The 25,105-nt window shown below is 49.7% G+C and overlaps 1 protein-coding gene across 4 annotated transcripts in view; it reads left to right on the top strand.

The window, feature by feature from the left end:
- Window positions 1–706: 706 nt before the first annotated feature.
- PITPNM3 (PITPNM family member 3) overlaps window positions 707–25,105 on the top strand; it is a 69,463-nt gene continuing 45,064 nt past the window's right edge. Inside the window, exons 1-3 of one of the 4 annotated variants that reach the window (XM_080983789.1) lie at window positions 745–820; window positions 5,045–5,156; window positions 22,021–22,113. In XM_080983789.1, coding sequence (XP_080839915.1) covers window positions 5,045–5,156; window positions 22,021–22,113 — 205 coding nt within the window. In that variant the 5' untranslated portion in view covers window positions 745–820. The other 3 variants (XM_080983792.1, XM_080983790.1, XM_080983791.1) reach the window with 3 other exon arrangements.

Genomic DNA, 25,105 nt, shown 5'->3' with positions numbered 1-25,105 from the left:
AAGCCCGTTTTCCAATGAGATTGGACCTCGATGCTACCTCAATGGCACCGGGTCGAGGGGTGGTGGGGTCTTTGTGGGAGGGAGAGCGACATCTCTTTCCCAGATAGCTGCTGCTGCGGAGATGCCTTCTCCTCCTTTGGCAAAGGTGAGGCAGATGGAGACCTGCCTCAGTTTCCCTGGCAGAAGGAAGCTGGAACGCCCGACGCAATTTTTGTGAGTGGGGAGGTGAAAGAGGGGGATAAAAAAGTCATTTCCGGAACGACGGGGCGTGGGGGGGGCTGTCTTGTCCTCCGCCCACTGGGCCAAGCAGTAGGAAAGGGGTGCACGTGCTTGGGGGAGGCCTGCACTGCTGATTCCTCGCACCGAGTTCCACCCGTCAGGGATTCTTGAGCTACGATTCCGGCATTGAAGGGGTTGGACTAGATGAGCCTTGGGTGTCCCTTCCAACTCTACAATTCTATGAGAAACGGCAGGAGCTCCCACCCCCTTGCGCTTTAGACGCAGGACTGAGAGCCGGGAACGGGGGATTAGTGAAACCTCACCCCCCCCCCCCAAGTTTCTACCCCAGCTCCAGGCACAGCAGGAGCGGAGTATGTGTGTCCTCGAAGACAGTTGACCCCCCCCCCCCGCCACACGCTGCCAATTGGCTGCGGCGCCTTTAAATACGGAGGCGGCGGGAGGGGAGGGGGAGCGCGGCGGCGGCGGCGGCGCCTCTCCTTCTCCTTCTCCAGCCCGGGCGAGGAGCGCGACGCAGCTCCAGCGCTGGAGAGCGGAGGGAGGCCGGAGGCGATGGCGACAGACCCGCCGCAGCCGCGCCCAGGTGAGCTGCCACCGCATGGCCCAAAACGGAGGGAGGGGGAGCCTGCTATGGTGGAGCGGCTCCTGAGCACGTGCAGAGCGCGGCGAGCCAGGGGAGGCGCCCGACTTGACCTTCTGCATACCTGGAGCCCCCCGCACCCGCAAGAGGGTCCCGTTTGCAAATCAGGCAGCGTCCTTGAACAGGGGAGGGGGAAGAGCGCCCTGATGGAGCGAGGACGCCAAACATGTGCAGAGGGCCTTCTGCCCCTCTGCCGCTCTGGAATCGCAGTGGGCTTGGACTCCTCCCTCCTTTAGCCATTGACAGAAATGGTGATTGCTGCTGCTGCTGCGTCTCTCTCTCTCCCCGCGTAAAATACCCCAGCATCCTGGCTGCATCAAGCGCTCTCGGGCCGCCATCTCCGCCCCTCATCGCTTCTCCGCCCCCAGGTAGCTTCAGCCCCACGTTGTCTCGAGCTCTCGTGGTGGTGCGAGTCATAGGAGCCAACTCCCAGGGGCCGAGGTCCCTTCGCTCCCCACCCTAAAATATTTGAGGGGGTTGGCCCTCCCCCCAAGTTGATGGGCATTACCATTCAAATAGTGTGGGTGCACCCCGTCATGTGATCAATTATTTTATGCAAGTTGGCACCACTGGTGGGAGTCTTCTGGAGCACCCACCGCGAATCTCCGGGAACGAAGGCTAGACTAGCAGCAGCAGCCCCGGCACGACGCCGGGCTCTCGCCAGCAGCCTTTACTCGTTTTCCAGCCTTTGCGGGAGTCCCTCTTCCCCACAGCAGTAAAGGCGTTATTTTACTCTACCAATCCCCCGTTCTCCATTTGGAGGGCCAAATGAGAGGCTTTCCCCGCTGCGTTCTCGCTTTGGGGCCAACTTCGAGTTTCTGCTTGGTGACAGCGGGGCTTGGCCCGCGGAACTCCCTGCTCCGTGAAGTTAGGCAGATTCCCTAAACGCGGGGCGACGTTTCCCCATGTTCTTACAGACGTTATATTTGCAAAAGGCGCTGACTCCTTGGCCTCATATCTGTTCAGGACAGCTTTTACCCGATATGGTTTTATCCTTGAATGCTGCTGTGGAATTATTGTGCTGCTTAGCGGTGTATAAATACTTCCGACATCTTTTCTGCTCTCCCCACCCTCCACATGGGTTGCAAAATGCCCTTGTGGGGCTGATCCCCCCTCCCCCTGCTCCTGGAATGAACGAGGCTTGACTCTTCCTAAGCAGACAGGGAGCAAGCTGGCGGGTGTGTGGCGGAAGACCTGTGGTTCTGGCAGTTGCAAGGGGACTTCCTGACACTGTTGTGGGTGCTTTGTGCAAAGGGGTGAAGGTTTGGAGCCAGAAGGCTACTGTCCACGGTGGGGCTGCGTGGGCTGGGGGCTGCTTTTGGTGGCGGCGGCGAGCATAAGGCGCCTATCCAGGCTAGCACGGTGTGGTCTGCCTGCCTGGGCTGAGAGGGCTACTTGCCACTCTGGGCCACAGCTTGCCAGGACTGCTCTGAGTCTGCCTTGGGGCCAGTATCTCCCCAGAGCTCTGGAGAGATGTCTTCCTCTGTTGCGTCCCGTCCATTCTGCTGCTGTTCTGTAGCCTGAGCAGAGGAAATGTTCCAGCGAGTGTGGAAGGAAGGAAGGAAGCCTGCGCTGGCAGGTCTCTTAAGTCTCCTCAATTCCACCCGCCTGATGCAAAGCCTAATTGGGGATGGGGGTGGTTTGTAGATGCATAATGGCTACGTGCTTCTCTGAGCGCCGGAGAAGTTCTATCCGTCGCGCCCCTGCTGGGTTTGGCCTCCTCCGGACGAAAGCGGAGGGGGAAGTCAGGCTATCTTTGTAACAGCTGAGCACGGAGGAGGCAAATCCCTCAGCAGGCAGAGGCCCCACTGAGAACCCCCCTCGCCCGCACCCTACGGCTTTCCAACAGGTCTCTGTCTCTCCACAAACTCAGACTATGAAACTGGAGCTGGGACGGGGGTCACTTTCCAAACCCCTGGTGGATCCTCCTTTTGAAAAAGCAGAGGGTGGGTGGGGAGAGATTCCTCCTGCCAAAGATCCTTCCTCCTCTTTGGCTTGCTGAGCTCACATCCACCAGTCGCCCTTCCAGAGATCAAGATGGCCAGGATCGTAAAAGGTAGTGTTGGTTCCTAGCTGAGCATCCCAAAATAAGAAGCTGGGTTTGCAGGCGTTTCTGCTTAGGGAGGAATCTGGGGACCCTTTCAGCTCTGTCTCCTGCTGCTATTATCCACCCCCCACCTCTGTCACAGGAGATCCTGGATGGGTAGTTCAGCCATGCAGGCATCCCCCTAAGGAAGGAGCCCCCATGGACAAGGCTGAGCTGTGGCCCTGGAGCACAATGCAAAGGCTGTGGTTCCCAAAGTGTTTGGTTACATCCCACCTACCCACCCCCTGGAAGGGGGAGAATGGGATTACCTGGGAGGGTGCCAGGAGGGCACTGGAGGTGTCAGTGCCTATGAGACTTGAAAAGCCGGTATTGCTTTGCAGTTGCTGAATTGATTAAACTAAATGGTTTTAATTGGATTTTGAATGAATGTGCAATTAATTGTTACTCTTTCAAATGTTATTGCATTGCTGTCTTTCTCAGTGGGGTATGCAGACTTCTGAGTAATGTTTCTTATAGGGCAGTGGGCAGGAGTTTAGGGAAGCAAGGGGGCAGTGGGATGAGAAAGGGGTCAGTTGTGTTGGTGCAAGGAGGTCTGTTTCCCACTCTGTTGCCAGAACTTTACTCTGTCTCTCTGGTTCATTTCTGAGCAGCTGCTGTTTCACGCTAAGGGCTTCCTTCGTCTTCCATCTCATTATTTTGCACCCTAAGTGTACAATCACCATTCGTTGTCAGTTATAGGATGTCCCTGCGTCATTCCTTTGAAGAACCACATTGTAGCAAAGAGATGGCCTTTTTCACACACACACAAACACCCTTTTTGGGGGGGCTGCAGGGGAGGATGCCCCCGCCTCCTCCAGCCATTGCTTTCATGGGGATTGAGCCAACTGGTGTAGGATGAGTGTGCAAGTGTGTCAGGTTACCTGATGATTCTGGGAGCATCATGAGGCCAGGCTGTTGTGGCTGCAGCAGATGTCTTCAGGAGGGCAGGTCCTGATGCAGGGGATTCCAATTGCAAGAAAGGAATTTTGACTCAAGCTATTTGATGCTGGATCTGGGAGGGTAGTGGGTGCTCCTTAGAGGTTCATCATCAGAGGCTGGCTGGCCTTCTCCTCTCCAGGATGCTATAGTAGTGGGTGCATTTCTTGTGCTGCCCAGGGGTTGAGCTGGATGACCTTTGAGGGACCTTCCAACACTGTAATTCTATTGTATTTTTAAAAAGCATTTCTTGTTCATGCCATTAGAGGTCAAGAGCTTAGTCTGCGCTCATATGCCTTGCAAAACAAGAAAAGTGGGGGTGGACATCTTCCTCATTTTATTAAACGTTTTCTTTCTTTCTCTTTTTCTTTTAACTAGCTGTCTCCTCCTCCTTGATTCTTGTTTTGAAGGAGGAAGAACAGCTCCTGGGAGAAAGTGCAAAGGAGAAAAAAGCATGCCACATTTTGACTTTGCTGGGATTTCTGGCGAGTCTCTGCCTGGATCCTTGTTGTGGGCTTTCAGGAAGGCAGCTAAGGGGAGCCTCTTTACATAATGTGGCTTTTATTTTATTTTTTTGCTCCAAGGGTTTTGCTTTGACCTCGCAGAACAGGAAATACCGCTTGTGCTCCAAACTTTCCTAGGAGGAACAGGAAGGCGGAATCTGCCTGGGCAAAGGAGGGTGGTTGGCTCCTGCCTTTGGGATGGCAGCAGCAGGGAGAAAGTGTGTGTGTGTGTGTACTGGGCAAGAGGAGGGGAGAGACGACTCAATCTGTTTTCTGTTAATTTGGATGGAAATGAATTCTTCCTCCAGTAATTGACTGCTAATAGGATTGGACTTGGAAAGCTATTGATGGTTAGATGGCTATGCACTGCCTCCACAGGCAGCAATGCTCCCGAACACCAGTTGCTGGAAATCACCGGAGGGGAGAATTGGGCTTGCGCTCAGGTCCTGTTTGCGGGTTTCCCCATAACGGGCATCTAGTTGGCCACTGTGAGAACAGGATGCTGAATTAGATAGCACCCCTTTGGCCTGATCCAGCAGGATCATCTTATGTTCTTAAGCTGCACCAGTCGTCCCTAGGTGAAGTCTGCTGAGCCACTGGCCACAAACCCTTAACCGGATTCCCTCTCATTGGCAGACACAGATGAGTTTCTATCTGATGAAGAGAGGCAAGAGGAGGAAAGGGGGAAAGAGCAGCAGCCCCCGTCTCCAAAGACAGACCCCAGACAGCATTCCACTTCCCTTTAGACAGGCAGGTAAGGATGGCTGCTTGCAGCCCAAAGGAAGCTCTACAGTTCTGCCCCTGAGTGCGCCCGACCTGCAATGATGTACAAACAAACCACCTTCTGCCCAACCTGCTGTTTCCAACTCCAACACAGGCAAATGCACTCGAAATCTTAAGGACATGAGCAGAGCCTGCTGGATTAGGCCGGTGGCCCATCTAGTCCAGCATCCTGTTCTCACAGTGCGCCCCCCCCCCATGCCTATCAGGGGAAGTCTGCAAGCAACACAAGAGGCCTTTCCCCTCCTGCATTCTCCAGTTTTTCTCTAGTGGATAGAGAAAAATGCTCCTCCCTCTCTCATTGCACCAGAAATTGCGGGCATCCCACGAAGCTGGGCGTTGGAAGATTCAGGACAAGAAAGAAGAAAGCCTTTCCTCATGCAGAGCAGAGTTAAACTGTGGAACTCCCTCCCACAGGAGGCAGTGATGGCCACCAACTTGGACGACTTTGAAAGAGGGTTAGACCAGGGCTGGCCCATGGCATTTTGGCACCACACAATGATGCTCCCTTAAAACGGCCAGGGAAGAAGGTAGGGTGGAGATCTACACCAGGAACAAGAGTGGGGGGTAAAGATTCTCAGAAACAGGTGGTGGGAGGAGACTAACAGGGCCTCCTATTCACAGAGGGGCTGCTGAGAAGGTAAGGTGTGTGCTGCCACTGGCACCGTGGAAGCAGTGCCAGGCGATGCATTCATTGGAGGCTGGAGCTGCCACTCCTGTGGATGCTGTCGCCTGAAGCAGTTGCCTCATCTTGCCTCATGGGTGGGCCGGCCCTGGGGTAGACAAATCCATGGAGGATGGAGATGGCTGTCAGCTACCCATGGTGGCTATCTTCCCCCCTCCACAGTCAGATGCAGCAATGCCTCTGAATACCAGTTTTTGGAGGAGAGTGGAGAGGGCTCTTGTGCTGGGGTCTTGCTTGAGGGTTTCCCATTGGGGGCAGCTGGCCGGCTGCTGTGAGTACAGGATGCTGGGCCAGATGGGCCATTGGCCTCATCCGGGAGCATCTGCTTATGTTCTTAAAAGGCAATGAGGACCACATTTGCCCATGCAAGGAAGTGGAGCCCCACAGAAACCCTCTTGCCATGTTCTGACCCCCTCTCTTTCTGCCCCGCTGCTGTTCTGGGTTTTTAAAAGCCCTCTAGGAAATAAAATTGCAAGGCTTGTTTTGACTGGAGATGCCATAGGGTGTGGACTGATGAGCAATTACTCTCGCCTACCTCCCACTGGAACTCACTGGGTGAGTGGGGAGATTGCCCGCCTCCGCCCTCTGCTGGGCTCAGGGCCAAAGGCTCTGGTGTGTGTTGCTGGTTGATTTAATTTTAAAGACTTTTAAGATGGTTTAATAGGAGGCAGGTTGATTGCATTGCCTTCAGCTCTACAGGGAAACCCTGGGGACATGGTGCTGCTGCTGCTTCATGTGGGGACCTCTTGTGGCCCAGCTGGGAAGCACATCCCATGCAGTTGTGAATCCCAGCCTCCCTTTGAAAAGGCCCCAAACTGGCTGCTGGCCTGCCCATTAGGGCAAATCCACCTTTAATGCGCACCCCACACACATTTAAATCACATGACCTCCCCCAAGGAATTCTGGGAAAGGTAGGTTGTTAAGGGTACTGGGAATCAAAACTCATTTGAGGGGGCAACTACAGTTACCAGGATTCGGGGGGGGGGGCATGATTTTTATTTATATTTATTTTATAAAATTTATACACTGCTTGATTGTAATAAAACCAAAACCAACAACCCTCAAAGCAATATATATATATATAAAGATTATCACTAAGAAAACCAACGAATACTTTCAAACTTTCAAAAAGTTAAAATAGCAATAGACTAAAAACAGATCGAGACTCTCAACAACTTCCTAAACATCTGGACAGACTGTTTTTAGCCGGTGCTGAAAAGAGTTCAGGGAAGGGGCCTGCCTGTTGTCAAGAGGCAGGGAGTTCCAAAGGGCAGGAACTGCCATGCTAAAGGACCAATTGCTTACAAATGTGGAATGGGTATTATGTGGCAGCTGTAACACTGCCCAGTTCTGCTGATTGACATTGTTAAGTAGGTGTATATGGGGTGAGGAGATTTTGCAGGAAAACAAGTCCCATGTTGCTAAGGGCTTTAAACGTGCACCTGATGTTTTTTAAATGTATGGTGTGGATCTGCTCATTGTGTGAATAGTTGCCAGGCTCTACCTCCAGCCCATCACAGTAGCTCGCATGGCCAGTGGTCAGGGATGGTGATGCTGGAGTTGCTGGTGATGGGAGCTGTTGGAGGGGCACATATTCCCCCGCTAGAAAAGGCAGAATGGGGAGGTTGGAAAAGTGGAACCTTATCAGCATTTGCAGGATTTGTTCCTGATTTTGGTGGTAGAATCAAGTCTGAATCCCCGAATCTTTCCGGGTTTTGTAAAAAGCAGTTCTAGGCTGGAGAGGGAGAACAGCGATGCCTCTGAACAGTTGTGGAGGTAGCGGGGATAGGGAGAGACTCTTTAAGAAATGGAGGATCCTTTGCCCTGATCACCACATCAAATTGGGGCTTTGCAGCTAAATTTAGTGCTTTCTGTCTCCCTATGTTTTGGGATGGTTTCTACCTTTGGCCCGCCAGAAGTTGCTAGATTACATTTACAACTCCCATCATGAGAACCTAAGAAGAGCCTGCTGGATCAGGCCAGTGGCCCATCTAGTCCAGCATCCTGTTTCCACAGTGGCCAACTAGATGCCTGTGGGAAGCCCCAAAACAGGATTTGAGTATAAGAGCAACTCTCTCTCTCCTCTCTCTTCTGCCTTGGTCCGACCACACCTGGAGTCCTGTATCTGGGCACCACCATTTAAGGAGGATATTGACAAGCTGGAACATGTGCAGACGAGGTCAACCGAGTTGATGATAGAAAAGTTTTCTAGTTCTAAGCTAGCTGACAAAGATTGTCAAGGCCAAGCCTTACGAGGAATAAGGTGCGTTGGGTGTGTTTAGCCTGGGGAGAAGAAGACAAGAGAGGTGACATGACAGCCACCTTCCGATATCTCAAGGGCTGTCACGTGGGAAGATGGAGCCAGCTTCTATTCTCTTGCTCCAGAGGGGAGGCCCTGAACCGATGGATTCAGTTGACAAGGAAGGAGATTCCGGATCAACATTAAGAAGAACTTTCTGACAGTAAGAGCCATTCAGCTGTGGAACGGGCTCCTTGGGAAAGTGATGGACACTCCTGCGTGGGATGATTTTGAAGAGATACTGGATGACAATTTGTCAGGGATTCTGATTCCTGCATCGTAGGGTCAGACTAGATGGCCGCTGGGTTCCCTTCCAGCTCTACAGTTCTGTGATTCCCCTCGCATGGTTTCTTTTTTTAAAAAAATGATATTTATTAAAGTTTCAGACAAAAAGAAACACATCAATAAAAAAGAATTTAACAATGAAAAGAAAAATACACAATACAAAATACAAAAATAAAAAATAAAAGAGAAAAAACAGTTAAAAACAATTCCATCTTTTCATCACTACTTTTGAATTTACTTATTTTCTGGACCTCCTCATACCTCCCTCTTTTGTATTCCAATTCAATTTATTTGTCCAGCAGTTCCTTTCCCTCTTTTTTAATCCCAATCCTTAATCTTAATATAATATAACATTAAATTTTTATCTATATCTATTAATAGCCAATTTTCCATTCTTTTAACCTTTTTATTCCTAATCCTTAATCTTAATCTATATATAACTTTAAAGCCTGTATAGCTAGAAACCGTTTAATTTCAATCCAACATCACGCTAACATTCATTAATTTTGCAATATTTCTGTAAATAATCTTTGAATTTCTTCCAATCTTCTTCCACCGACTCTTCTCCCTGGTCACGGATTCTGCCAGTCATTTCCGCCAGTTCCATATAGTCCATCAGTTTCATCTGCCATTCCTCCAGTGTGGGTAGCTCTTGTGTCTTCCAATACTTTGCGATAAGTATTCTTGCTGCTGTTGTAGCATACATAAAGAAAGTTCTATCCTTTTTTAACACCGTTTGGCCGACTATGCCCAGGAGAAAGGCCTCTGGTTTCTTCAGGAAGGTATATTTAAATACCTTTTTTAATTCATTATATATCATTTCCCAGAAAGCCTTAATCTTTGGGCACGTCCACCAAAGGTGAAAAAATGTACCTTCAGTTTCTTTACATTTCCAACATTTATTATCGGGCAAATGACAGAATTTTGCAAGCTTGACTGGGGTTATGTACCACCTATATATCATTTTCATAATATTCTCTCTTAGGGCATTACATGCCGTAAATTTCATACCTGTGGTCAGCAAACATAATGTTGTGTCCAACGTCCTGTGCCCATTTAATCATAGCAGATTTCACCGTTTCATCCTGAGTGTTCCATTTCAGCAGCATGGTTTCCGGTAACTGATATTCAGAAAAAAAATTCTGCCCCAGAGCCAATGGCCATGGAGAATATGGGAATCTAGCACCATGTGGGGGGCTCAGATTCCCACCAGTGCCGGTGTTGGGGCTTGTCTCCTTGTGGCTTTCACCCCACCCCGAATAACATTTAATTTCTTTCTGTATCTCGCTGCCCCAGTTGCATCGCTGCAATGGTGGTCTCCTGAGCGCCCCCTCCCGCCACCGTCTGCTGGGCATCTTGCCTCCTGCACTAGCGGTGATATTTGAAGGGAGGCCACTGCGCAGGCGCCTCCCTGCACGGGAGAGAGAAAATAGCTCTGGGAAAATAAACATTAGTTCAGGGTGTTTGGAAGCCTGGCGGCCTGGCTAGACGCCAGTGGCGCTCAGCTCTCTCTCTCTCTCTCCTGGCTGGCATTGTGTCCGTCAGCGGAGCGAGCTCTGAAGGAGGCGCCTTGTCTGCCCAAGGCAGAAAATGAGGCGTGGGGCTCCTGGAGAGTCTGTGACCTTCTCCATCCCAAAGGAGTTTGAGCAGCCTCCTTTGTGTCTCCCTTGACAGCCGCCTTCAAAGGGAAGGTCGATGGGCTGCTTGCAATGGCGAAACGGGCTTTGCACCCTCCTCCAGAAACTTGGAAGGATTTAAAAACAGGATTGGACACATTCATGGAGGCTGAGAAGGCTGCTGCTAGCCATGATGGCAGTGTTCTCTGCCTCCACAGTTGGAGGAAGCAATGATTCTGAATACCAGTTGCTAGAAGCCACAGGAGGGGGGCGGGTCTTGTGCTTCTGGGTTTCCCATAAGGGCCATCCGGTTGGCAACTTTGAGAACAGGGTGCTAGATGAGAAGGGCCATTGGCCTAATCCAGGGAGGGCTCTTCTGGTGCTCTTCTGGAACCTCCAGGCCCAGAGGCAGTCTACCCAGATTCCTAGATTGTTAGATGAGTAAGAAGCAGCTTGATAAAAAAAAAATCCAAGAAATTATGCAGGGCATAATCTTTCGTAATACCAGAATGCTCGGACATCTAATGAAACTGAAAGTTGGGAGATCCAGGATAGACAAAATAAAGTCCATGCAGTGCAGACTTAACCTGTGGAACTCCCTCCCACAGGAGGCAGTGATGGCCACCAACTTGGATGACTTTAGGTAAAGGGGATCCCTGACCATTAGGTCCAGTCGTGGCCAACTCTGGGGTTGCGGCGCTCATCTCGCTTTACTGGCCGAGGGAGCCGGCGTACAGCTTCTGGGTCATGTGGCCAGCATGACTAAGCCGCTTCTGGCGAACCAGAGCAGCCCACGGAAACGCCGTTTACCTTCCCGCAGGAGTGGTACCTATTTATCTACTTGCACTCTGACATGCTTTCGAACTGCTAGGTTGGCAGGAGCAGGGACCGAGCAATGGGAGCTCAGCCCGTCGCGGGGATTCAAACCGCCGACCTTCTGATCGGCAAGTCCTAGGCTCTGTGGTTTAACCCACAGTGCCATCCGTGTCATGGATGGCTTTAGAAGGGAGTTAAACAAATTCTTGGAGGAGGAGAGGCTATCAATGGCTACTTGCCATGATGGGTATGCACTGCATCCATCATCTGAAGCAGGGATGCTTCTGAATACCAGTTGCTGGAAGACACAGGAGGGGAGAGTGGTGGTCTTCTGCTTCAGTCCTGCTTGTGGGCTTTGCTTTGGGCTAGCTGGTTGGTCAGTATGCTGGGCCAGATGGCCTGATCCAGCAGGGCACTTGTTAGGAGCAAATGTCCACACAGAGCCAGAAAGACCTTGAAATGCTTGGTTCACGAAGCCCATTCATCCGAACTGCGCATGTGTTGAAAGTGAAATACTACATTTTGTGAAGAACCACATAAAACATATTTCATTAAATTCATACACTGTTTGACTGCAAAAACAAACAAACCTCAAAGCAGTGTACAAAAATACAAAATAAGACAACAAAGAAAGAGAAAATTACAGTAGCTTAAAGCATGCAAAAAGTTTAAAGAATAAAATGGGTTAAAATTCATCCCAGCTTTCTAATCTAGTCTGAATGAGAATGTGTTCAGCAGGTGCCCCAAAGAGAACAGCGAAGGCGCCTGCTTGATTTCAATAGACAGGGAGTTCCAAAGTGTAGATGCTGCCACACTAAATTGTAGAGGATGCCCCCTTTCCACTGGCTTTCCCCCTCCTGTCGTAGGCCCTGCCAGGGACAAAAGAAGGTGTGCTTAGCTTTCCTTTCTTCCTCCCCTCTCCTCCCTCTCCCCCTCCTTCCCTGCCCCCTCTGAACTGGGAGTGAAGCTGCATCACCAGCACCCGAATTAGCCCCTGATGTCACCCTGGAAGTTGGCGCTGTGCTCCAGAACGCAGCCACTCCTTGCGTCAGCCGCGGCTCATTGACATTCTCTCCGGTGCTTCCCTCTCCCCTCCTCAGCATGCGCCGTTGCTGCCAGGTCTATTTTTAGCTCCACAGGTTTGAGCAGAATGAGGCCTCTCCATCACAACTTCAGCCTCCCCCTCCCCGACTTCTGCTTGCCTCTTCCCCGTGTTCAAGACATGGGAGGAGACTCCACACACTCTCTTAGTGTTTATTTATTGCCTTGAGAGCTCCACCTTTTTCTCCCCAAGGAGCTCCAGGCGGTGTACGTGGTTCTTCCCCCCATCTCAATTAATCCCCACAGCAAACCTGTGAGGTAGGCTAGGCTGAGAGGCAGCAACTGGCTCCCCAAGGTAATCAAGCGAGCTTCATGGCAGAGTGGTGGATTTGAACCCTGATCTCTCCCAGGTCCTAGTCTGACACTCTGACTGATACCAATGGGAACATGTGAGTCAGTTGTGACTTACAGTGGTACCTCGGGTTAAGAACTTAATTCGTTCTGGAGGTCTGTTCTTAACCTGAAACTGTTCTTAACCTGAAGCACCACTTTAGCTAATGGGGCCTCCTGCTGCTGCCGCCCCACCGGAGCACGATTTCTGTTCTCATCCTGAAGCAAAGTTCTTAACCCGAGGTACTATTTCTGGGTTAGAAGGGTCTGTAACCTGAAGTGTATTTAACCTGAAGCGTATGTAACCCAAGGTACCACTGTATTTGTCAATGGTAAAAATTAAGCACTGAAAGAGGATAGGATAACTATCATTCTTTCCTTAGCAGTGTTAAGGACCCTGAAGTCTCTTCCTCCTCCATCCGCAATATATATCCTGCAATTAAGAAGCCAATTATGTGCTTGTGGGGGTCCCCCCATTTCCCTGTTGTAATGCAGAATAGCATCCTTGCCAAGTCTGGATGGTCCTGAGATGAGAGTTCGGAAATCACCAGAGAGTTCATAAAATTTTGCATGGCCCAGAGAGAGTGCTTGTTCTCTTGTAAGCAGGCCAGTGCAGACCTTGCCTGAGGTCTAGGATGGGAGTCTTGTTCTTGGCATAACGGCACAAGTCATGGGTAGGCAAACTAAGGCATGGGGGCTGGATCTGGCCCAATCGCCTTCTAAATCTGGCCAGATCTGGGAATCAGTGTGTTTTTACATGAGTAGAATGTGAGCTTTTATTTAAAATGCATCTCTGGGTTATTTGTGGGGCATAGGAATTCGTTCTCCCCCCCCCCTCTTTCCCCCCAAAAATATAGTCTGGCCCTCCACAAGGTCTGAGGGACAGTGGACCAGCCCCCTGCTGAAAAAGTTTGCTGCCCCTGGCATAAGTCCAGCAGGGCTCCCCAGCCGGCTGAGTCCTCCGAGGCTCAGAGCAAGTGGACCTGGCTGCCCACCCCTCTGCAAGGGTATGTAAGGACATGGTCATCTTGTGGAGCTCAGGTGGACATCCAATCTTGTTGAATGGTGTGAAGAGTCATCTTTGGCTGTTGAGGTCAAAGGCCTTTGTCAAGTCTATGAAGGTGATGTATGAGGGGCATCTCTGCTCTGGGCATTCCTCCTGCAGCTGCTGCAGTGAGAAAATCATGTCGATTGTTAACCTCTGAGCTCTAAAGCCTCATTATGACTCAGGATAGACCCTGTCAGTGAGTGACTGTAATCTGTTGAGAACTTCACGGGCAAAGGATTTCCCCACAGTACTCAGCAGGAAGATCCCATGTTACAGTCATGGCAGTCCCCTTTGTTCTTATAGAGCAGTGTTTCCCAAACTTGAGTCCCCAAACCAGCTGGTCTTTGGACTACAATTACCACCATCCCTAGCTAGCAGGACTAGTGGCGAGGAATCATGGGAACTGTAGTCCAAAAACAGCTGGAGACCCAAATTTGGCTGGCAATGGCTACTAGTCATGCTGGCTATGGTCTGCCTCCAAAGCCAAGACAGTAATGCTTCTGAATGCTGGAAACCGCAGGAGGGGAGAGGACTCGCATCCTGCTTTCAAGTTTTCCACTGGGGCTTCTGGCTGGCCACTGTGTGAAGAGGATGCTGTGTGAAGACAGAATGCTGTCCAGGGTTGTAAAGACTGTGGAGAGAATAATTGGGTGCACTCTTCCCCCCTTGGATCAAATCTACGCTTCCAGGTGCCATATGAAAAAGGCAGAGATAGTGCAGGATAGTGTCCACCCTGGAAATGATCTCTTTCAGCTTCTGCCTTCTGGAAGAAGGTACAGGGTTATAAAGACTAGGACTCGCCGCCTGAGAAACAGTTTCTATCCAAATGCGATTTTGGTTTTAAACGCAGTGTAAGGTAGTCTCTATGGGAGTATATTGTATTCAATTATGGGGTGTCAGAGTTTTTAGGGGCTAACCAGGCTGGGATAGTTGGGATATCAGGCTTGTTGGTTTTTGAATGTCTGATGTAGATTTTTTTCAATTTCGTTGTTCTGTATGGGACAATGACAATAAAGATTATCGTATCGTATCATATCGTATCGTATTGACTAGATTAGCCATTGGCCTGAACCAGCAGCCTCTTCTTACGTTCTCATGAGATCCAAGCCTTGAACACAGGGCTCCTTTCCACAGGGGCACAGCTGCATTGCAGAGCCCCTGAAGAAATGCCTACCCAGCTCAGCTCTCAGGATGTCCACAGCTGGGCACTTTCTGCATGTTGGCAAATGCCCAGAAAATTACTTTTAATGTGGCTTGCAAGGACCTGATTGCATCCAGGTGTGGGCCACAGCCAGAAAATGATCTTTGGCATGGAGGCTGACCTTTAATTAATTGGATGCAGCATAATATAATTGAATGATAGAATAGTAGAGTTGAAAGGGACCCCGCGGGTCATCTCGTCCAATCCCCTACAATATAGCTAGTGCCCAGGCTTGCCATACGTCAGGACAATTCCTGACATGTCCCGGTTTTGGGGTGTAAAAATGACGTCAGGGGGGAATTTTTGATGAACTGGCAAAATGTCAGGGGAAACCCAGGTGTATGGCAATGCGGAAACAGCTCCGAAAGCTTCAACATCAATACGTTATTGGGCGAGGTTTCACTCAAAAGTTTGGGTTTGTCTGCATAAAAAGCTCAACAATTTGGCTGGTTTCCTAAAGAAAGCTCAGCAACTTTGTGGATGTCGTGAATGCCAGGAATTTTACTTTCTGAAATATGGCAACCCTACTAGTGCCTATCCAGGGCAAATGCACGTGGCTGCCAGGTAATAAGAAGGGCCAGGGAGGTGGGATTGTCCAGCTACCAGCCTCAAAATTTTACCCTGGTTGCCTCTGGGGTTTCTGGGCTAGTTCTTTGTCATGGTTTGCAAAGTCCTTGATGGTTTGGGCCCCAAATATCTGCAGGGCTCCCACCCCAGCTCCATGGGTAGGCAACCTAAGGCCCGGGGGCCAAATCCGGCCCAGTCGCCTTCTAAATCCACCCCGCAGACGGTCCGGGAATCAGCGTGTTTGTACATGAGTAGAATGTGTCCTTTTATTTAAAATGCATCTCTGGGTTATTTGTGGGGCATAGGAATTCGTTCTCCCCCCCCCCCAAAAAAACATAGTCCGGCCCCCCACAAGGTCTGAGGGACAGTGGACCGGCCCCCTGCTGGAAAAGTTTGCTGACCCCTGCTCTGGAATGATCCCAACTCTCTTCTGCATTTGAAACAGACCTCTTCAAATATCTGAAGGGCTGTCACATGCGAGATGGAGAAAGTCTGTTTTCTGTTGCTCCAGAGGAGAGGACCCAAACCAGTGGATTCAAATGGCAAAGAAATGAGATTCTGACTAAACATTAGGAAAAACTCTCTGACAGCAGGAGCTGTTCGACAGCGGAACGGACTTCCCTGGAAGTTGGTGGACTCTCCTTCCTTGGTGGTTTTTAAAGAGTTCAATGGCCACCTCTTGTGGATTCTTTAGATGTGCTTCCTGCATTGCTGGGGGTTGGCCTGGATGACCTTTGGGGGTCCCTTCCAACTCAACAGTTCTATGAGTCTATGAAAAAAGGGCTGGAATCAGCCAGTTGAGGCTGTGTCTTTTGCCTTCAGTTCTTCTTCTCTCTCCCCCCCGCCCCCCAGCGATGGCGATGCCTCCTTCCGGAAATGATGATGGGCTCCCTTGCAAAGGCAGGGATACCGGGGCTTGGCCCCCCCAGCAGGGTTAGTTCTGCCCATCAGGGGTTCCATCTAATAGCAGCAGCGTGGCTTTTTTTGCAGGGAAAGGAGAGAAAGAGATATCCATTTGGGGGATGAGTCATCCAGCGAGCAGCTCCACAAGCCGCCGCCCTCCCCTTCTTCTTCTTGCCTGTTTTGAATTCCCAGGGGAGGGCGGAGGTGAGCCTGGAGCCTGAGCTAATCGCCACAGCAGGGAACGCTTTTCCCTCTCAGGGGAAAGGAAGGAGGAGCAGGAGGCAGAAGCCTCTCATCCCAGTCCACCTCCTTGAGGAAGGAGGGCTTTTAGCATTTCAAAGGAACTAGGAGGCTTTTTGAGGAGAGAGAGCAATCCTGAGTGCCTAATGGAAGGTTTCATCTCAGGTGTCCATGCACAATTTGGTTTGGTACCGTGAGGGAGAGAGAGAGAGAGAGAGGCAGTGGTGGTGTAGTGGTTAGAGCGCCAGACTAAGACCTGGGAGAGACCAGGGTTCAAATCCCCACTCGGCCACGAAACTCACTTCGTGGCCTTGGGGGCCAGTCACTGCCTCTCAGCCTAACCTACCTCACAGAGCTGTTGTGGGGATAAAATGGGGAAAGAACCATGGGCCCCACTTTGCTCTTCTTGGAGAAAAAGGTGGGATAGAAATATAATGATGAAGAATGCCACACGTGGGCTAGCCCTCCTCCTCTGCAGACCCAATCTTTGTGGCTTAGGGCCTAGAACGTGCCTTCCCCACTTCTTCAATGTGCCTGGACCATCATCAAATCATAGAACCGAAGAGTTGGAAAGCACCCCAAAGGCCATCTAGTCCAACCCCTTGCAATGCAGAAACCACAGCTAAAGAATCCCTGACAGGTGGCTGCCTAAGCTCTGTTTAAAAACCTCCAAGGAAGGACAGTCCACCGCCTTTCCATGTGGCCCGTTCCACTCTCGAACAGCTTACAGCCAGAAAGCTTTAATCAGAATCTCCTTTATAGCAATATGAATTCATTGGTTCAGGTTCCCCTCCTCAGGAGCAGAGGGAAGCAAGCTTTCTCCATCTTCCCAAGGACAGCCCTTCAGATATTTGAAGGTGGCTGTCATATCACCTCTCGGTCTCCTCTTCTCCAGGCTAAACATCCCCAACTCCCTCAACTGTTCCTCATCAGGCATGGTTTCCAGACCCTTGGCTATCTTGCTTGCCCTCCTCAACACACTTTCTAGCTTGTCAATATCCTCCTTAAATTACGATGCTCAGGACTAGACACAGGACTCCAGCTGTGGTCTGTCCAAGGCAGAATAGAAAGCACATCAAAGTGCAAGTAGATAAATAGGTACCGCTGCAGCGGGAAGGTAAACAGCGTTTCCGTGGGCTGCTCTGGCTCGCCAGAAGCGGCTTAGTCATGCTGTCCACATGACCCGGAAGCTGTATGCCGGCTCCCTTGGCCTATAGAGTGAGATGAGCGCCGCAACCCCAGAATCATCTGCCACTGGATTTAACAGTCAGGGGTCCCTTTACCTTTACCTTTATAATCCCCTTCTGTTCCCACCCCCTTCCTTCAGCTCTGTCTGACAGTTGGATGCAGGGAGAAGAGAGTGTTATGGTTGCCTAGCAACCAGAGGGATGGTGGTGGTCTTCCTTTGCTTTCCTGGCATCTCCTGTGCCCATCTGGTTTGCAGGTAAGCAAACGCTCCTCCACCCCAGCCTCTCTTCTCACACAAAGCTACCGCCACCCCTGCTGTGGTCAAAAGACAGAGGTGAAGCCAAAGCTGAGGCTGAACGCTTGAAGTTTCAGGACAGGTAAAAGAAAGTTATTCATGCAGCACATAGTTAAACTATGGAACTCCCTCCCACAGGAGTTGGCCACCAACTTGGATGGATTGAAAAGAGAATTGAACAAATTCATGGAGGAGGTGGGGGCTATTGATGGCTACTAGCTATGATGGCTATGCTCAACCTCCACGGTCAGAGGCAGCAGTTGGGAATCACAAGAAGGGAGAGTGCTGCTCTTGGGCTCAAGTCCTGCTTGTGGGTTTCCCACAGACATTCTGGGTGGCCAATGTGAGAGCAGGATGCTGGACTAGATGGGCTGCTGGACTGATCTATCAGCCAGGCTATTCTTAGGTTTTTTAAAGGCCACCCAAACAGGGCAACTGTTTCTCTAATTGCTCTAGCAGAAGAACAGTCAAGCCTTTACTGTGTGGTTAGCATAAAAGTCTGCTCAGGTCAGCTGTTGTGTCAGAGGAGACCCCGCTCGCCAGACTCTCTTCTGAGCTGATAGGGAGTTTTGCATACATAACAACTATTATTATTATTATTAAAGATTTTGTTGATTTACAAAAGTGTGTGTAATGTCTCATTTTTCCCCCTCCATGTAAAATTTTTACAAATAATAATAATAATAAGAATAATAATAATATATTATTTATACCCCGCCCATCTAGCTGGGTTTCCGCATACCGATGAACACCCAGCCCAAACCGCCTGATGATCTCTCCCAGCGGCTGCATGTAGATGTTGAAAAGCGTGGGGGAGAGGACAGAACCCTGAGGCACCCCACAAGTAAGAGCCCAGGGGTCTGAACACTCATCCCCCACCACCACTTTCTGAACATGACCCAGGAGGAAGGAGCAGAACCACTGTATAACAGTGCCCCCAGCTCCCAGCCCCTCTAGACGGTCCAGAAGGATGTTATGGTTGATGGTGTCAAAAGCCGCTGAGAGATCCAGCAGAACTAGGAAACAGCTCTCACCTTTGTCCCTAGCCTGCCGGAAATCAGTTTCGTTTGTTGAGACGTTAGGAAGAAAAGGGGGAAAGAGGTGGGGGAGGGGAAGATGGGGGGGTCGAGTGGCGATGTTTCTATTTTACTTACTCTATGTAGGGTTTGGCATCAGCGTTGCTTGTGCAGATTCTTTGCTGTTCACTTGTGTTCCTTTGGTGGTGAGAGAGGTTGGGGTTGGCCTAGGGTGTGGTTATTCATTTACGGTTGGCTGTGGTGGTCTTTGTTTTCGTGTGTGTGGGGGGGTGTGTTTTGGATCAGGTTAGCCATATTGATTTGTATGCCGTTGGTGGATTTTTGTCATCGTACATAACAGCTTTTATGACAAAGTTATTACAACCTGGTTAATAAGACACTGCAAGAAGTTAGCTTTGCAAGAAAAACACAGGATAATAGCATTGCCAGTCAAACATTCCGGACTCCCATTCAAATATTCATCCTCTTTCTTTCGTTGAGTTTCTTCTCTCTCTTTTTTGCACACTCCAAAGGAGACATGGTCTTAAGATAGAAATAGGCTGAGGCCATAATAGAGTCCAAGTTTCTTGGTGATCAGAGACCCAGACATTCTGCTTCCACACTGCAAGGGCTCCCTTACCCCCTACAGATGGGGGGCTGAAACTGGCATTGGCTTTCGAGGCTGGGGAATGCAGAGGGCAAGCGGGCGATTCAAAGGAGCACTGCTGGGAGGGAGGCTTAAACATTTATCCTCATCAGGTGCAGCACTCAATTAGTCAAGGCTTCGTCAGCTTAATTTGAAGGGGCTCCGTGTGTGTCTGGGAACACTTAAGGCTAAGTGGACTTTATTCAATGGAGCCAAGCTATTAAGCTGAGTTCTGTGCCTGCCAGGCAAAACGGTCGAGATATTGGATCCATGACTGCCGCATTCATTAGCCATAATTAGACAACTTGCATTTATAAAATCCTATAGCCATTAAGTGGGCTTATCAGGAGGAGTGGGAACAGTGAGGCTGTCGAAGGAGGAAGGCTACCTAATGGCTGGCCTGGCTGTGCCAATAATGGCATGGGGACTTCTTGGGGGAGTTTTCAGATTTCCCCTTGCATCTGCTGAGTCTCTGAGCGCAAACAGGATGTTTGTTTGGCCTGTTCTGGTTGCAGGGCTCTTCTTAGTTTCTTAGGATTGCTAAATGGAGCTTCCATGGACAGAGCCGGTCTACCTTAGAATGGTGGAGAACAAGACTGGGTTTCCCATTTGGCCACTGTGAGGGCAGGATCCATCAGGCTCTTCCTATTTGTCTTAGGACAGGCTCTGAGTCATGTCTGATCCACTGAAGCAGGTGGTAACTGAAATGTTTTTCTCCCAGAGTGTCATATATCTGCCTTGTTAGTCATCTTACTTAATCTACAAGCATTTTTACCTCTTAGCTAAAGAGACTCCTCCAGTGATTTGCAAGAATCATGCATTGCAAGCCACCAGAGGGCTTTTTAAGTCTTGCACAGATACACACCTAATAAATTCTAAGCAGGAATGAGCACTGTTGGCCGTTTCCAGAGAATTCTGACTTGCCACAGTGTTTGCACACAAGGGGTGAGTTGTTGGCTGTGGAGATGATAAAAGATTCATCTTCTTGGCGGCTCTTGCTGCTTTCCATCACTGATGATTGTGCTTATTGTATGAGTAATGATTTGCCCCTTGTTTATTTCTTTGGGTGCCTGACGTTTGGGCTGGAAACCAAACTTCCAAATCATATACATTAATAGAGGAGAAGCCAGCTTGGGGTTTGAGTTTCTAGCTGTCTGTATTGTTTGTTGCATTTATCTCCCAACTTTTTCTCCAAGGAGCTCAAGGTGGCATACATAGTTTGTCCTCCCTCCTCATTTAATCTTCACAACAACCCTGTGAGGTAGGCTAGTCGGAGAGGTGGTGACTGGCCCATGGTCACTCCATGAGCTTCAGAATTGCTTCCAAACTCTGCCCCTCCCCTGGGCTGCCTTCCTTTTCCGGGATGAATGTATAGAACAGATGCAGAGCCTGCTGGATCAGGCCTATGGCCCATCTTAGCCCAGTATCCTGTCCTTACATTGGCCTATTGGGGGAAATCGGCAAGTAGGATCCGAACACAAAAGCCCTTTCCAGCAACTGGTATTCAGATGCATGGCTGCAGAGCAAAGCCATCATGGCTAGTATCCATCAATAGCCCTCTGCTCCCTCTGCTGGGAGCCAGTGTGGTGTAGTGGTTAAGAGCGGTGGACTCGTAATCTGGTGAACCAGGTTCGATTCCCCGCTCCTCCACATGCAGCTGCTGGGTGACCTTGGGCTAGTCACACTTCTCTGAAGTCTCTCAGCCCCACTCACCTCACAGAGTGGTTTGTGGTGAGGGAGGAAGGGAAAGGAGATTGCTAGCTGCTTTGAGACTCCTTAAGGGGAGTGAAAGGCGGGGTATCAAGTTCAAACTCTTCTTCTCTTCTCTTCTTCTTCCTCCATGAATCTGTCTAATCCTTTTTAAAATCAGTCCAAGTTGGGAGCCTTTATGCCTTCCTATGATAGTGAATTCCGCATCTTAACTCTGTGCTGCATGAGGAAGAGCTTTCTTATATCTGTCCTAAATCTTCCAGTGATATTATCTGGACATGGTGGGCACTCTCAGGTGTCAATAAGTGATGAAATGGTAGCAGTTTTGCTCAGTTGATTGATAGGTAAATCTGTATATATGAAAAATGGGGGGAGGGGAATCCACCTGGTCCAGAAGTGAAAAAAGTGTCCTTGGGGGATGAAGGGTTGTTTTGGATAAGGGGTGCCTTATTGTCCTCACATGTTCATGATTATTATGTGAGCATTTACACCCCTGTGTTCAGCCAACAGGACTCCCAGAGTGGCTTACGTACAGTCACTTAAAACAAAGCAATCCCATTCTCCACAGGTTTGCTATATAAGAAAATACAACTTGCAAGGGAAAAGGCACAGGAAGGGCAGAGGGGGAAGAACAACAACTTGGGTACCAATTCTTAAACAGCTGCTCTCATGTGGGTGGGTGAGCAGGATCCTGCCTTTCATATGGTGCTTGATGTTGGCCGTTTCTGTAAGTCCTTGTATGAAAATAAGTTTAATTTCACCAGGCTGATTAATCGGGAGCACTTTTCATAGCGGAGCAAAATGTTTTGTTTTGACTCCAGCGTTGCAGCCAAAAATCTGTTCACTCGTCTCACTTTTCTCTGCTTGTTTGTTTGTCTGTCTCCTTCTGCAGCTGATTTACGCCGGTTCAGCGCCCAGTGGCCCATGCACGGGATCCTGACTGACTCCGTGGAGAGCTCCGATGATGAGTTCTTTGATGCACGAGGTTGGTGTTCATTATGCCTACTGCCAGGCATCCAAAGGGTCTCTCAGGGCATTGTCCCCTTGCTCCATTTCCTAGAGGCCTTCGGTGCTTCCCCTGTCGGGTTCCTCTTGGACATCCTCTGCTGCCTTAGGCTGAGTCAGGCCACTGGTCCATCCAGGTCAACATTATTATAAATGAAAATAATAGAAGTAGAAATACTAAAAAAAACCCAACCCAAAGCAAAACAGTGTGGTATATCTGGTCAGTGCAGTACTTAAGACCATTAGGAAAGTCAATTTTCACATTGTGCTGTGGAAAGGGAGTCCTGTGTGACTGTATTTCATAGAATCATGGAACTGGGGAACTGGAAGGGACCATGAGGGTCCAACCCCCTGCAATGCAGAAATTGCAGCTAGAATCCTTGAGAGGTGACCATCCAAACTTTGTTGACAAACTTCCAGTGAATGAGAGTCTACTATCCTCCAAGGGAGTTCGTTTCACTGTTGAACAGTTCTTCCTAATGTGTAGTCAGAATCTCCTTTCTTATCATTTGACTCCATCAGTTCAGGCCCTCCCCTTTGCAGAAAACAAGCTGGCTCCTTCTTCCCATGTGACAGCCCTTCAGGTATTTGAAGATAGTTCTCATGTCACCTCTTGGTCTTCTCCAGGCTAAACATCTGCAGCTCCCTCAACTGTTCCTCATAAGGCTTGGTTTCCAGGTCCTTGAGCCTGCTGGTCTCCCTCCTCTGCACATCTTCCAGCTTGTCAATGTCCTTTAAAACTGTGGTGCCCAGAACTGGCCGCAGGACTCCAGGGGTCGTCTGACCAAGGCAGAATGCAGTGGTACTATGATTTCCCTTGATCTAGACACTAGATTTCTGTTGTTGCAGCCTAAAATAGCATTAGCTCTTCTTTTTTTTAGTGCTCCATCACACTGTTGACTCATGTTAAGCTTGTGGTAGATTAAGACCCCTAGATGTTTTTTGCATGTACTGATGTGAGAAGCCTTGAGGCCTTGTGAGTGTCTGTGTTGGTGGGGGGAGCTTTCCTCCCTTGGCTATCTGACATGTCCATTGTGCAAAGAAGACTCCAGAATGAGGAGCCTATCCGGTGCTCTTCCCCTTCTCTCTCCCCACCTCTTGGGAAGGAAAAATGCCCCCCCTCCAAAAAGCCGTTCTGCAGCCTTAAAGTCCTTCCTTCTCACGGCAGCTCTTTTGAGGTTGCCCTTGCCAAACGTCCCACTGCTATTTCTGGAATTGCTCAACAACATCTATAATTTAAAAGCACCGATGGCATCTTTCCCTAGGCAGATGCCTGAACAGAGGCCCACCCAGGCTTTCCATGGAAACTAGAAGTACACAGTGACAGGAATGCTGTCAATATTTTGATGTTTCAAAAGACTCTTTTCCATCAAATATTATTATTACAGTTCATCAGTGGAAGACAGTAATAGTTGCATTAATAAGGACTGGGTGTGATGCAGGTTTCCAGTCAAATTTTATTATTTGATAAGGGAGGACAAATGTCTTAATCTGGAATAAATCCCGGTGGGGGAGACAGTTGTGTGTGCAACCCCCCAAACACACACACACACATGGATTACATCTCTGGTGTAAGGTAAAGGTAAAGGTAAAGGGACCCCTGACCATTAGGTCCAGTCGTGACCGACTCTGGGGTTGCAGCGCTCATCTCGCTTTATAGCCTGAGGGAGCCGGCGTACAGCTTCTGGGTCATGTGGCCATCATGACTAAGCCGCTTCTGGCAAACCAGAGCAGCGCATGGAAACGCCGTTTACCTTCCCGTCGGAGCAGTACCTATTTATCTACTTACACTTTGACGTGCTTTTGAACTGCTAGGTTGGCAGGAGCAGGGACCGAGCAATGGGAGCTCACCCCGTTGCAGGGATTCGAACCACTGACCTTCTGATCGGCAAGCCCTAGGCCCACAGTGCCACCCACGTCTGGTCCTATTGATGGCTACAAGCCGGGATGGCTATGCTCTACAGCCACATGCTTCTGAATGCCAGTTGCTGGTGTGATAAGAGTTTTAAGGTCTTAGGGCAGATTTTGTTTACAACACTGGAAACCACAGGAGGGGAGAGGGCTCTAGTGCTCAGGTCCTGTTTGTCGGGTTTCCCAGAAGAGGCACCTGGCTGGCTGGCTGCTGTGAGAATAGGAAGCAGATGGAGATAGGCCATTGGCCTGTTCCAGCCGGTTCAACTTACATTCTTTCTTACAATTACAGGCTGCTTCCAAATTGGGTCTTGGCTGTGAAACACCCATTCTGTGTTCACTCAGTTTTTGTGGGGCATCTGCATGATGCAAGGGTGCCAACTCCTAGGAGCTGAGGCAGTTTTGGCCCTCTGAATACATTTTTTTTGAGGGGACTGGGCTGCTTCAATATTCAGAGGATGACGCACGTTGTCAGGACATCGTGCAACGTTGCATGTGTGATGTCAGGACGTGCGATGTGCCGGTCCCCCCGATCCTCTGGAGAAGCTGGTGACACTTTGAAGAAAATGCCATTTTTTCAGGTTCTTCCTGTTCTCCCCCCACCCCAGAGGATAAGACTGTCAACAACCACTAGCCATGATGGTCATGCTCTGTCTCCGCGGTCGGAGGCAGGATTGCTCCTGGTTGTATGATTCCCCAGTGGCGCCTCCGTTGAATGAAGGGACTCTTTGGAAAGTGTTGTAAACAAAAATCTGCCCTTTTCCCCTTATGGGGTATCCAAGAGCCCATATAGAGTCCTTACATAGGTTCCCTATAAGACGTCAAAATTCCTATCACAAGAGCCTTATAGCAGGGGGTCCCAACTCACCCAGCCTCCTGTCCTCTATAGTAGACAACCAGACGCCCCCAAGGGAAACCTGCAAGCAGACTGATATTTGAGCAAATGAAACAACCATTGCATTTCTTTTCTCAAGGAGGCCTCGAGCTCCTTGCAACAGGTCTAGCTGTTGTCCTTGGGTGCTGGAGCCCACCTGCCTTCTGTTCTTCTTCTTCTTCTTCTG

Source organism: Podarcis pityusensis, assembly GCF_964106645.2.
Source record: "Podarcis pityusensis genome assembly, chromosome: 15".
NCBI classification, from domain to species: domain Eukaryota; kingdom Metazoa; phylum Chordata; class Lepidosauria; order Squamata; family Lacertidae; genus Podarcis; species Podarcis pityusensis.
This window is presented reverse-complemented; position numbering and strand designations above follow the sequence as displayed.